Consider the following 13,935-nt stretch of genomic DNA (forward strand, 5'->3'; position numbering starts at 1 on the left):
CCTGGCTACCGTATCCAGAAATTCACCATCGCCTTCAACTCTTCCTTCTTTCATTTGCATTTCTCCTAAGTAGCTCTTGAATCCAGCTGTCTTCCTCTCTATCTCTGTGGTCACTTCCCTGAGCCCAGGGACCTAGACAACCACCACCACTTGCTAACTGGATGTCCAGTTAAGCCACAGTCTAATCCAAATACACACTGTCATGGTGGAATTATCTAGAAGTCAAAAAGGCTTCAAGGGCTTCAGCAGAGTTCTGAACATCCTTAATGTAGTAAACAAGGCTACAATCTGCATTCTTCATAAGAAGCCAGTCATTGTACATATGGTGCTTTCCTGTGTTCTGCGACTTCTTCTAGAGAATTATTAAACTTATTGGGCGAGGGGGTCATAGAAATCCCCAACTTTGTGGTCGGCTGGGCAGAAGTGTGAGGAATATGGGGACCTCACTTGTGGCTGGTGACTGAATTTGGGGCAGTCTCACAGGATTGAACTCTTACCTTGTGGGGTCTGCACTAACACTAGGCAGTGAGGTAACTGAACACGACAGCCAGCTGCGGTCAGAGAATTGATGTTGGAACATAAATGCATTCTTCGTTCTGGGGACAGCTTGAGGGTAGATGCTACTTTTACCTCCTTAGTAGCTAACAGAGTCTAGCACAGAGGAGGCATGTCATATCCCTTTCCTGAATGAATGAAAGAACAAACTGATATATGGAGGCTGGAGTGTTCTGCAGGACTCATCTGCAGCAGTCACGGATGTTTATGAATGGAAGAATGGCACCAGGCGTGAATCCATTAGTCCCACGAAAACCGGGAATGGCTGATGGGCTGCAGCTCAAGACAGGCAGCAACCGCTTTCCCACCCTGCCATTCCGTCAGGCTTTGCCCGTCCTGTTAGTGTTCTCTAGGGAGATGAAAACCATATTATGCAAGGAATAAATATTTCAAGCAAGTTGTCTGTTTCCTTTTCTGCTGTTTTGTATTTGGTCAAAAATTAACGCTAAGAAAAGTACTCAGCTCCTGGCATGCCTCCATACTCTACATACGTCTCCCTCTGGTCCCTGAATGCAGCCACAGGGAAGTCAGGTGACCTGCACCTTAACAGTACTATTGTGCACAGGGACTCCAGGGCATTCTGAGACCAGAGTCACAGGCAAGGCACTCAAGGAGCCGTGTCTACGTGAGGTTTTACTGGAGACAAGCTTTGCAAAGGAAGAGTTCACAGCTCCAGGCTTCTGGTGGATCTGTTTGGCTTGTGTTTACCTAGAATCCTCAGTTATAATAATAAATAGCCCAGCCTCTGAAGGCTACGTGCATTCACTTGAAATGCAACATCCCTTTGCAGAAGATTTCTTTTATTTTGGAGACAGGGTCTCACTCTGTCGCCCAGACTGGAGTGCAGTGGAGCGATCTCAGCTCACTGCAACCTCCACCTCCCAGGTTTAAGCGATTCTTCTGCCTCAGCCTCCCAAGTAGCTGAGAATACAGGTGCATGCCACCACGCCCATCTAACTTCTGTATTTTTAGTAGAGATGGGATTTTGCCATGAGGCCCAGGCTGGTCTCAGACTCATGACCTCAAGTGATCCTCCCACCTCGGCCTCCCAAAGTGCTGGAATTACAGGCGTGAGCCACTGTGCCAGCTTTGCAGGAGATTTCTGAGTTAAATTCAGACATCTATGGATTCAGGTCAGGGGCAGCTTCCTGATTGTCACAATAGGTCTAAGGGTAAAATTCTACCACCCCTGCTTCCACCCAGATAGAAGCTGTCTGGCTGTGCCCACATTCTGTATTTCCTCATCAGCCTTCTAAGCCCTGGGCTTGGCCTCGAAGAACTGGCTGGAACCATCCCACCATCTGCTCCTTGTTCTTCCTCCTCACTCCACTGACATCCCTGTAGGAAGGAGAGCTCCTAGTACTAACCCTCTTCAAAATCGGGGGGGGTGGGGTTGCAGGGAATCTAGACAGATTGAATTTTTACCATAGAGGCAGGGCAATTGATCCATTGATTGCAGGTCTCAGGGTCATTCTGAGAGTGCTTTTCGCTGGTTTTGTAAACACAAGAAACATTCCTGTGGGTGAGTGCATAGGCTGGATACAGCTGGGGGATGAGCAAACCACTGTGCATACGGGAAAGGATTCACATTTCACAGGCTTTTTCCAAGAAAGGAAGAATGATGTGGAGAGGCTTTTGGGGTCCACTTTGGAGTCTGATCAGAATTGAGGCCCAGTGATTGGAGGCCTAGAGGCAGGTCAGTGTGGGGTGGGGAGACACGGTCCAGGAAGCCAGAGGCTGAGTAGCCAGGGCTCACTATGATTCTCTATGCACACAGTCCACCCTCGGTGGGACGACAGCCCTGCCTCAAGGCTGTCCCTGGAGCATCAAACACACAGTGTGACATGTCGACCCTTCACCACCGTTGCTAGTGCTGCTTTCTAAATGACAAGAGCCATGTGTTGGTGCATGCTGTCCCCTCTACCTTGAATACCCCTCTTCATTCTTCACCAGCTGACCCCTTCCTCCTCCTCCTCCTCATTATCCTCCTCATTATCACTACCCTACCCCCAGGCTTAGCGAGGCTCCTTCCTCTCTGCCCCCAGGTTACACCTTTTGCTTATATTCATCCCAGCACTGGCCAGCGGGTGGCTCACACCTGTAATTCCAGCACTCTGGGAGGCCAAGGCAAGAGGATCGCCTGACGTCAGGAGTTCAAGACCATCCTGGCTAACACGGCAAAAACCCATCTCTACTAAAAATACAAAAATGTGCCAGCAGTGGTGGTGCGTGCCTGTAATCCCAGCTACTCGGGAGGCTGAGGCTGGAGAACTGCTTGAACCCGGGAGGCGGAGGTTGCAGTGAGCTGAGATCATGTCGCTGATCGTGATGGGGTTTTGCCACGTTGGCCAGGCTGGTCTGGAACTCCCAAACTCAGGTGATCCGCCCACCTCGGCCTCCTAAAGTGCTGGGATTACAGGTATGAGCCACCATGCCAACGCGCCCAGCCGAGCCAATTCTTAAAAATAATTATTCTTTTTTTCTCTCTGTATAAATATTTTAAAAATTTATAAGAGCTACAAATCATAGAGCTTTTCTTGTGTCGTCATAGCCAAATTCACTGTGGCTTTGCCCTATGAACCAGCCCCTACAAGGGAAAAAACTAAAGGGGGCTGCAGAGATTTCTCTTTGAAAGATAAGCAGAATCTTTAGAACTTACAAAGTCAAAAGGCTATACAGTTTCTTTATTCATTCCAAACTGACTTCCCATCATTTCAAATAAATAAAATGCTCTATTTACTCCACAAACTGACTGATGCCAGGCTCTCGGCAAAGGTTCCAGTAAAACTCAAGACTCAAGGGACTGTGTCCTCAAAAGGCTACGTACTATATGATTGCATTTGTATACAATGTCCAGAACAGGCAAGTCCAGAAACAGAAGGCGGATGAGTGGTTGTTAGGGTCGGGGTAGGTGGGAAGACGTGGAAACAGGGAGGGACTGCTTAACGGGCATGAGGTGTCTTTCGGGGATAATGAAACTGTTGTGAAATTAGATAGTGGTGATGGTTACACAACACCATGAATGTACTAAAAGCCACTGAAACTTACACTTTAGAGTGGTTAAAATGATAAATTCTGTGATGTGAATTTTACTGCCATAAGCAAAACAGTGGCTGTGGCTTACCTTCCTTCCAAAGGTTTACTAGAAACTGTGCAAGCCGTTTCATAATCACAACGTTGAGAACTGGAAAGGGTGATCCTTTTTAAAGCTGGGGAACCACTAGCCCAACATCGCCATGAGGGGAAACAGAGGCAGACGTGTGTCCCCTAAGATAGTGGGCCGTGCAAGCCCCAACCATCAAAGGAGAACTTTGTGCACTGGGTTTGCTGTAAATGACAGAAGCCACTTCAAAAGCCTCTTTGGAGCTGTTCAGTGAAACGCTCAGAGAACAGCTGGGCACACTCAGGCAAGATAAACCACGCGGACACCTCGCAGACAGACCTCCCGGGACAGAGCGACAGCAACAAGACTCCAAAAGCAACTTGAAGTTTTAGCAGCATGATCATCCACAGAGTGAAGTTCAACATTCAGTCAAGAAGAATCATTCTGATTACTTAATTGGAAGATCTGATACTTCTGAAATGGAACGTTTCACAAACTCTACTGAAATAAGAAATACTTTTGATTTATTTTTTAAAAAATGAATCATTGGTTATGGAAAGAGCTATATGGTCTTGCAGTGAGGATAATGTTAAAGATGTTTTGCAAGCTTAACACAACCAAATCTGATCGGAGAATTATTTTGGGGCTTGCAGCTCTATGTTTTGTTTGTGGCGTAAATATATACATACATATATATGCAGGTATATATGTATGCAAAAATGCTTATTTACTGTGGAAACGACAGTTTAAGTCACTCTGTATTTCTTTTTTCCATGAGTCTAATATTGAATTATGATGATTCAAAGGCTCTCAGGGTGGCGTGCTAACATGGTAAATGGCTAAACATCCAAAAAAGAAAACAATTAAAACACAACGCACACACAATTTTCTTAAAGTTGTGGAAAATTAGGTAGGCACAGTTGATTGTTTTGAGCTGGTAGGAAAACCTGGGCAGCTAGCAGAGGTCTGGACAACCACGGAAAGCCCACAGCGAGGACCACACCGTGAGCAGCCACCAGAGATTTGGGATGGTAGACTTACCAAGAGTGTCCACTGGCGGGGGGCACACGGTGAGAAAGTGCAGGATACACAATTGACACAAAAAGGAAAATAATAAAGTCAAACCGGTATTCAAGCAGCAGCAGCAGCAGTCTTACCTTGGTTTCGTGTGTTAAACTGTCCATGGCTCACCACCAAATTTTCTCTGAGGGCTGATTAAACCCACATCCGTGTCCCCCTTCTCTGCTTTACTAATATCCTTTCCTTCTCATCTAAACAAAACCTTACCAGTTAGTAATGACCACCCCTAGAGAGTACAGCATGGATTTTGAAAGAGAGAGATGAAAAATATATACCCAGAAGAAGCCAAGCTTTGGCAAGAAAACCTTTCGAGTGTAGTTTACCATCACTTGAAAAATATCTAGGAAATCCTAGGAGACAAAGCTTAGGGCGGGATGAAAATGGAAAAAAAAATTAAAGAATTTAAAATTGTAGTATAACAGCAAATACTATACTGGTATAGAACTCTGTGAGTCTGTTGATTACATTTATATCATTGGCTTTGCAGCCTCTAGTGGAAAGTGATAGAGTCAACTATTTAAATGTCAGCTGTACAGTTAACATACTACAATGTTCCAGTTTTCTCTCTCTCAAGAAAAGTCCCTGCTGGGCGCAGTGGTGTGTGCCTGTTAATCCCAGTTACTAGGGAGGCTGAGGCGGGAAGATCCCTGAAGCCCAGGAGTTTGAGGTCAGCCTAGGGCCACCTAATGAGATGCTGATTCCAAAAAAAAAAAAACATCAAGACTTCTTAGATTTAATGACGTCATGGTAATAAGCGGAACAATGACTATAATAAGCACCTAATGAATGCTGGCCATTATTATTTTTAAAAATCCTTGATAAACTTTTTGTAGTTACAGATGGAAACAGAAGGCTTTACCAGAATTAGTATTATTATTTTTTGAGATATAGTCTCCCTCTGTTGCCCAGGCTGGAGTGCAGTGGCACGATCTTGGCTCACTGCAACCTCCACCTTCAGGGTTCAAGCAATTCTCCTGCCTCAGCCTCCTGAGTAGCTGGGACTACAGGCATGCGCCACCACACCCAGCTAATTTTTGTATTTTAGTAGAGACGGGGTTTCACCATGTTGGCCAGGATGGTCTCGATCTCTTGACCTCGTGATCTACCCGCCTCAGCCTCCCAAAGAGCTGAGATTACAGGCATGAGCCACCGCGCCCAGCCCAGAATTAATTTTTAATTTACATTGATAACAACATGGTAGTTAGATGAGAATAAGGCTGCTGAGTTCATGCAGTCGGGTGGCATACGTAGGTAAATACAATGTAAAACGCCTCTCATTTCCGATGCTCTCCTACTTTCCCCCACTGGGTCATGGTCAACTCCAAGACCTCCAAGGCAATGAGCTGATATGAAGCAGGCAGAGGACTCAAGAGACGCTGTTCAGAACCCCGGGCTACTGGGTCTGCTCCACACCATCCCCCCAGCATCCTGCCACCTCTGTCCCTCCACCTGTCGGCAATGTTGGCTCTGCCACGGGCTCTTGATCCTGTGCACGAGCCCAGAATTTCTCTGAGGGTGAGGACTAGCTAACTCTTTGCCTCAGGTTTACTTCTGGTAGGCCTCCGACAAGCTTGCCTTCAAGAAAGACAGGCACACTCATCCACAGCCATAGCATATCCCAAGTTGCTAAAGAATGATTTTGAGATAAAACCTACCAAAGGCAAACCATTGAAAGTTTCTTGATGGAAATATTTAAACACCTTTAGATTACAAACTACCTCTCTCTATAGTAAGAAAGAGTCAAAGAATGTGATAAAAGGTGATATCTGCAGAGTAAGAAGGAAAGTGAGCCACTAACAAAAATCACATCCATGTGTGTCTGCCCGCGTCAAGGATGGTGGTAAACCATGCTTACACGCACAAAGGCACCTGAAATGCTAAAAGGAGAGTCCGAAGAATTTTTAGATCAAAGATCAGAGTTTTTGAAAAAGGCATGGCAGGAAGCTGCTTGAGAATCTCCTGGAAATGTATTAAAAAGGAAGTGATTATCTGGCTGCATACATCAGATTCCATCTATCAGGACAAAAAAATGTATCCAAAAGCTTCATCCATCTGAACGCATGGTACGTCAAAAGGAACTGCTAACACTTTTACAAACCACGGGTCTGGGAATCTGCCACTTGAAGGAGTTGAAACAGATCCCTCAAGGTTTTCTAGCAGAAAGGGAAATGTCAGCTAACCAGACCCCTAAACAACTGAAAGCCTCAAATAACCAGATTTCTTCCAGCCCTTAAGTGAGTTGTGTTTTCTTCAGTCCATTCTCAGCCATACATATGCCTCCTAGGAGAGCTCTCCATAAAAGTGTCCAGTCCAAATGTGACTCTAGTACCTTTTAAAAGGCTGCTTTCATCTCAGAAATATACAAATAGAAACACCTGGTCCAAAACTGCACTTACAGATTTTAGAAAAAAATCTTTACAAAGGATAGAAATAAAAATTATTTTCTGGTTGTACCTTGAAGTAACTGGACATTCTCCAGAACATTCCAAGCTATGGATCTGACCAATCTCATGGGGAAAAGACATGGTGCCAGAGACTGCCAGTGTGAGGCTGTGGCTGAGAAGACAGATGCTTCAGAAACCTTGGATTCTCCAGCCTCCATTCTCTCATCCGTCAGGCCAATGTGGCCCAAGAAACCACACAACTAAATGCCAATCATTCCCAAGTCTCAGGACCAGATGCCTCTCTTCATGTTACACACAATCCAGCATCCTATGGGTCCCAAATCTTTCTATCCGGCCTTGATAGGGAACTCGTTATGCTGTAGGCAGCCTGAGCCAGTGCTAGGAAGTCTAATTGCCAGAAACTTCTTTTGATGTTGCACTGCAATCACCCTATCAGGCTTCACCCAGAGGTATAAATTCTGCTAATTGGGCAATGCCAGTGACTTTGAGTGACAGACGAGGACCGATTCAGCCTCCATGCAGAATTTAAATAAAAGGACTATCACTGCAGCCAAGAACTTAGGGCCTCTGAAAAGTGAGCGGTGGAAGAGTTGAGGGAAAATAGCTACTTTTTCTTCCTTCATCCTTTTCACCAAACTCCCAAACCTTTTCTAAGCCTAAACATCTTCCCTGGACCATCTCTCCCAGTCCAGGAATCCCTCCTCTCTCAAAGCTGCCAACCTGTCAGTTACGTGGAGTTCAGCCCCGAATTGTGACCAGCCTCCTCTCCTCCGGGCCTCGGACTTCATGGAATATGGTAGTAATTTTACTTATAAATGTTTACCTCTACAGTCACTAAAATGTTACTATGTCACAAACCCTATTACTTGTCAAACACTAGCTCCCAGGTGCCCTGGTTAGATAGGATACAAATCTGAGAAGCTCCAGACCAAAAACAAACATACGAAAGAAACTGCTGGGGCCAATGCTGATGGAAAATCTGACTGTGGCTGAAAATTCCACCGCCTTTATATCGAAATGGGCTCATGGTGGTTGTGAAAATTCGGGGTGGGGGGCTCATTTTATAGAAATGTTCAAGGTTAAAAACTGTGTCCTATTATCACCCCATTCCACACCACCCTCCACCATCCCATCTCTCCAAATGTGTCTTCTTCTATTTCCAAAAGAGAACTGTTGGTTTAGGGGAGAGAAAATTCAGGCTGGGGGATCCCAACTCGAAAACATTGTCGTCTCAAATTAATGGTAAACACCACCCACAGAGCAGCCTGACGGAAGAACCCCATCTTATCAGTTGTGAAGCAGCAGATTCAGAAACTTGGTGTCAAAGAAGAATAGACTGGAAGGAATGTCACCTTCTCTAGCTCAGGAGAAAGTCCCTACGTTTTTAGGTGGTAGTAAAATGTTACAAGTGCTTGCGAAGTGGATGCCGCTAGATTTTTCTCTTCGAACTCCCAGTCTATTCTGGAGGAACAAAGGTGGGTCAAAGATCTGACGATTCACTGGTTTGCGAAGGAGGATAAACGAGGACATGGGGGAAAGGCGTCTTGCCTGGTTTTGCTCAGTGGTAGATTATCAAGCTCCTCCCTCATAAACACCATGGAAAATCCCCTGTGTGGCCGTGACTCCCAGCTTCCCCTGCACCCGTTCCTAGCACTCTCACAAGACTTAATAAAGGGTTTTGAAGATTATAGGCTGTGAAAGCCGCAGGAGAAAATGACATAATTTCTGTAATAATTACTAGAGAACATTTGCATAAAGGCCTTTCTGCATTATCCCAAGGCTTCTAAGAAATTTATAGGTATCATTACGAAGCACAATAGGCATGGAAACTGTCAGACTGGGAAGACAAAGGTGGGGGAAGGAACATGTCAAGTCCCACTTGGCAACCGCCTCAAATTAATACCTATTCTGCACTTTGAGAACGTGAACTCAGATAGGTCCTATTTGCTCCCATCTGTTTTCCAGGGGCCATCATACTTAAGGAAGTCTCTGAAGTGAACACCTTTCGCTTCAAAGACAAATCAAGCCCTCCATCGGGAAGTAACATCAGTGGCAGAATTTTAGGAGTTACCTTTTTTTGCTTTCTTCTGCAGTTTCAGTGTATCCGAGGACTTCTTTTTTATCTCTTGGCGGGCTTTCTTATATTCTAAGAGAAAGCAGAATATGGAATAATTTTACTGTTTTGCTTAACAGAAAATATGTTAGAAACAGCTATTACCTTTATAACAGAAAGCATAAACTGTGACATGCCGTCAGCGGCTTTATCAGAATACAGTATGATAATCTCATGACATTTACAACCCAAGGGGCTAGAGACACGAAAACAAAATGCACAGTGGTCTTGCCCTGTCATATTCACTCAAACCAGATTTGAGGGAGGCTCCATTTGGGAATTTTTTTTTTTTTTTTTTTTTTTAGATGGAGTCTTGTTCTGTGGCCCACGCTGGAGGGCAGTGGTGTGATCTCAGCTCACTGCCACCTCTACCTCCCAAGTTCAAGTGATTCTCCTGCCTCAGCCTCCTGAGTAGCTGGGATTATAGGTGCCTATCACCACGCCCAACTAATTTTTGTATTTTTAGTAGAGATGGGGCTTCACCATGTTGACCAGGCTGGTCTTGAACTCCTGACCTCAAATGATCCACCCATCTCAGCCTCCCAAAGTGCTGGGATTACAGGCATGAGCCACTGTGCCTGGCCGGGAATACTTTAACAAAAATGAAAAAAATTCACAATTTCTCAGCTCAAGTATCTGGAAAGATTTTTCAATATTATCTACTTTCCCAAGGCCCAAATCCACTGTGTTTTGCAAACAAACAAACAAACAAACAAAAACAAAAACAAAAGCAAAATCCTATGTGGAAAAGATGCTGGCCAGATGTTAAAATCCAGAAAAACAGTGTCTCGCACAGCAGGAGAAGGTAGATCACAGAGTGGGGAGACTGGGCAAGAACCAGCTGCCTTCCTTTGAGCACGGATCCTGTGGCTAGACACCACAAACCCCTCAGAGGGGCAGTCCACGTGCACCACATCCCCTGCCAACCACTTCCTCCTCCACCACTGGCCCATTTGCAGACTGCCCCATTTCTGTTGCTGGCATCCTCATCATCCAGACATAGACACCTGGGATGACGGTCACCCATGACACTTCTCCCCTTTGCTGCTCTCACAGTCAATTCATTGCCAACTGCTGTACATTTCAACTTGGCCAGCTCCCTTGCAGCTAGCTCTGAGGTTTCCCTTCTACTGGCCCTAAGCCTATTTATACACACCTGGAATCACTGTGCAGCATGGTAGCTCTCCACTCTTTTCTGGCCACTCCCCCATTTTCCCTGCCTATCTGCATGGTTTTCTTTTTTTTTTTTTTTCTTTTGAGACGGAGTCTTGCTCTGTTGCCCAGGCTGGAGTGCGGTGGCACGATCTCGGCTCACTGTAAGCTCTGCCTCCTGGGTTCATGCCATTCTCCTGCCTCAGCCTACTGAGCAGCTGGGACTACAGGCACCTGCCACCACGCCCGCCTAATTTTTTTGTGTGTATTTTTAGTAGAGACGGGGTTTCACCGTGTTAACCAGGATGGTCTTGATCTCCTGACCTCGTGATCCACCAGCCTCTGCCTCCCAAACTGCTGGGATTACAGGCATGAGCCACTGCGCCTGGCCTCCGCATGGTTTTCTCTCTGGCTAGGGCACCTTCACCGCTCTAACGTCAGCATGATGAAACCATGTCCATCCACTGGGATCCCTCCAAAGGGCGCCTCGTTTTCTAACTCCTCAACCAAACCTCTCCAACCTCTGGGGCTCCCTGTATCTCTCTTCCCCAACATCCTATGCTTTGCCCTGCAGTCTCTCCTCCCTCCCCCTACAAGCTCCCCAAAGGAAGAAGCAGTGTCTGGGTCATGTCTGAGCATCCTGGGCTAGCAGAGTGGGTTGTGTGTGGCTGCTACTCGGGTCACACTCCCTGAGTTAGAGGCTGAATCAAAAAGATGAAGGAAGTGCCGTGTCACGGAGGCTGGGGGTCGGGGCTTTGTAGTCCATGGTCTCTTGGCCTTTGTATGGAGAGGCCATTTAGCAGGTATGCAGGGCCAGACAATGGGTCTCAATTCACATTCAGGCCTAGGCTCTTCATCTCGGTATGTGACCCCAAAGAAGCAAATTGAGACGTGCTTCTCTGTATGCAGTGGGAATGGGAGGGAGGGGGAAATATTCCATGAAAACCAAGGGACCTGTGTTTTATTGGATGAGTAGAGCTCTCTGTAAGACCTGCTGCCTTCTCCCTATGGGCTCAGCACAACCACTCTTATAAAAGGCCTTACACATCCAATTTGAAGTCTCAGCTTTGCTGTACCAGCAAAGGGGAACATTTAACAGAGAAGAGTGAGGCTCCTGCAGGGTGGTGGGGGCCCAAAAGGCCTCAGAAGGCTGCACCGGCTCCTCACACAGACAGAGGGTGAGGAGAGACCCGCGCAGGAGTGCAGGCTCCCTGAGGGCAGGGGCCTGGCTGGCTGGTTGTCTACTGCTTTCCCAGGGCCTCAACCAGTCCATGGCATACAGCAGATGCCGGACAAATACTCAGCCAATGAATGAGCCAAGTCAGCCAACACAAGGTGAACTGGGCCAAACATAAACTATCAACTCTTTCCCCATCTGAAAAAAAATTTCAAATAGTTCTATTTTCTTTTACCCAATGAAAAGTACAGATGGATAAATCCCGTGAACCTAAGAGAAGAAAACTCATGATCTGATTAACACACAATGGGATCCAGTTAATCCTCTGAATTTACCTCTCTCCCTAACTTCAAGTTAGGGTAGGGGGGATAAAAGATTAACTTTTATTAACTTTTTTTTTTCCTTGAGATGGAGTCTTGCTATGTTGCCCACACTGGAGTGCAGAGGTGCGATCTTGGCTCACTGCAGCCTCTGCCTCTTGAGTTCAAGTGATTCTTGTGTCTCATCCTCCTGAGCAGCTGGGATTACAGGCGCGTGCCACCACACCCAGTTAATTGTGGGTTTTTTTTTTTTTTTTTTTTTGTATTTTTAGTGGAGACAGGTTTTCGCCATGTTGGCCAGGCTGGTCTCGAACTCCCAACCTCAAGTGATCCACCCACCTCTGCCTCCCAAAGTGCTGTGATTACAGGCGTGAGCCACCATGCCTGGCCTATATTAACTTTTTAAATATAACTGCTAAGTATTTGGCTATTGTATCCATACTTCTGAATCTCAACACAAAGAAGCCATTACCCTTCCTGGTTCTTTTATCAAGATAGTTTGTTGAAGTTCTACGTAAGTCAGATTTCCAATAACAATGAAGATGTGACTTCAGGAGTCTATTGTCTGTGATAGACAAATTTAAAGGACATGTACCAAAAACCAAGACCAACTTATTTATTTCTGTGGCTCTGGAGCAAGCACAGGCATGGAATACGGTAAGTACTCAGGAGCACAGGTGCATGATGAGGGGAGGGATGAATAATTGGAACAAACGTGCAACTTTCTGGTAGCTACTGAGAGTTGCTGGGGACATAGAATAATTTTCATTATATAGCTTGAAGCAGGCAGAATAAACAATCCCCATAGTCCCAACGAGGCCTGTTTTAGGAGCCGCCATTCACATTCCCAGAGCACCCAGTTGGGTCTTCATCGCAGTCTTTTACTTTGCTTTGTAACAGGGTTAATTTATTTCTGTTTCAGTAGATACCCCACTCACCCTTCTGTAGCCCCCGCAGCCCCTAGCATGTAAAAAGCATCAGAATGACCTGAATGGAGAGGGAATGAGAAGCTCTTACGAAACAGTCTGGTTGGCCTGTGTGAAAGGAACACAAACACCCTCACTCAAAAGCATCAGTGCTGTTTGCTCTGCAGATTACACTTAGTTCCTCTCACACCATCAAGGTCCCTGACAACTCATTCAACCAGTTGACAAAGACTTGTCTCACCCAACTGGGACAACGCACAAAGAGAATGGGCAGGAGACCTAGGGTAAGCTTATATTAAAAGTCTGGCTTTCAGAATGTGCTGAAATGCCTTAAGTATGAATGTTCGGCATTTAAACCTACCATTATGATTTATACTTCTTTGGAGGGTTAGGGGGAGGCAGTGTCTTGCTCTGGCACCCAGGATGGAGTGCAGTGGTGCAATCTCTGCTCACTGCAACCTCTGCCTCCTGGGTTCCAGTAATTCTCGTGTCTCAGCCTCCTGAGTAGTTGGGATTACAGGCATGCACCACCACACCTGGCTAATTTTTGTATTTTTAGCAGAGACGGGCTTTCACCAAGTTGGCCAGGCTGGTCTCAGACTCCTGGCCTCGAGTGATCTGCCCGCCTCAGCTTTCCGAAGTGCTGGAATTACAGGTGTGAACCACCACACCTGGCCTATGATTTCTTCTTTTTTTTTTGAGATGGAGTCTCGTTCCATCGTCCAGGCTAGAGTACAATGGTGCAATCTTGGCTCACTGCAACCTCCGCCTCCCGGGTTCAAGCAATTTTTGTGTCTCAGCCTCCCGAGTAGCTGGGATTACAGGCACCCACCACCATGCTTGGCTACTTTTTGTATTTTTAGTAGAGATGGGGTCTCAAACTCCTGACCTCAAGTGATCCGCCTGCCTCAGCCTCCCAAAGTGCTGGGATAACAGGCCTGAGCCACCGCACCCACCCTGTGATTTATTGTTAATTCAGCTGAATACAATTCATGCCACTGAGGGATCAGACTAACAGCTGCTGAATGTTGGTTCACACCAAAGAAACAGCACTCAGCCTCACAACGGGATCACTTTGTTCTCCTCATTCCCTGACACCTACAG

The 13,935-nt window shown here is 46.1% G+C and overlaps 1 protein-coding gene across 9 annotated transcripts in view; it reads right to left on the bottom strand.

Annotated features, from left to right (window-relative positions):
* The window catches only part of MTSS1 (MTSS I-BAR domain containing 1), a 183,633-nt gene that overhangs the window by 24,867 nt on the left and 144,831 nt on the right, over positions 1-13,935 (bottom strand). For 5 of the 9 annotated variants that reach the window (XM_028852901.2, XM_015145964.3, XM_077944013.1 and 2 more), the window contains one exon: positions 9,215-9,289. In XM_028852901.2, the coding sequence (XP_028708734.1) occupies positions 9,215-9,289 (75 nt within the window). Of the gene's footprint in view, positions 1-4,699; positions 4,712-9,214; positions 9,290-13,935 lie in introns of all 9 variants that reach the window. The other 4 variants (XM_015145967.3, XM_015145963.3, XM_015145962.3 and 1 more) reach the window with 1 other exon arrangement.

Source organism: Macaca mulatta, chromosome 8 (genome assembly GCF_049350105.2).
Source record: "Macaca mulatta isolate MMU2019108-1 chromosome 8, T2T-MMU8v2.0, whole genome shotgun sequence".
In the NCBI taxonomy this organism is placed as follows: Eukaryota; Metazoa; Chordata; class Mammalia; order Primates; family Cercopithecidae; genus Macaca; species Macaca mulatta.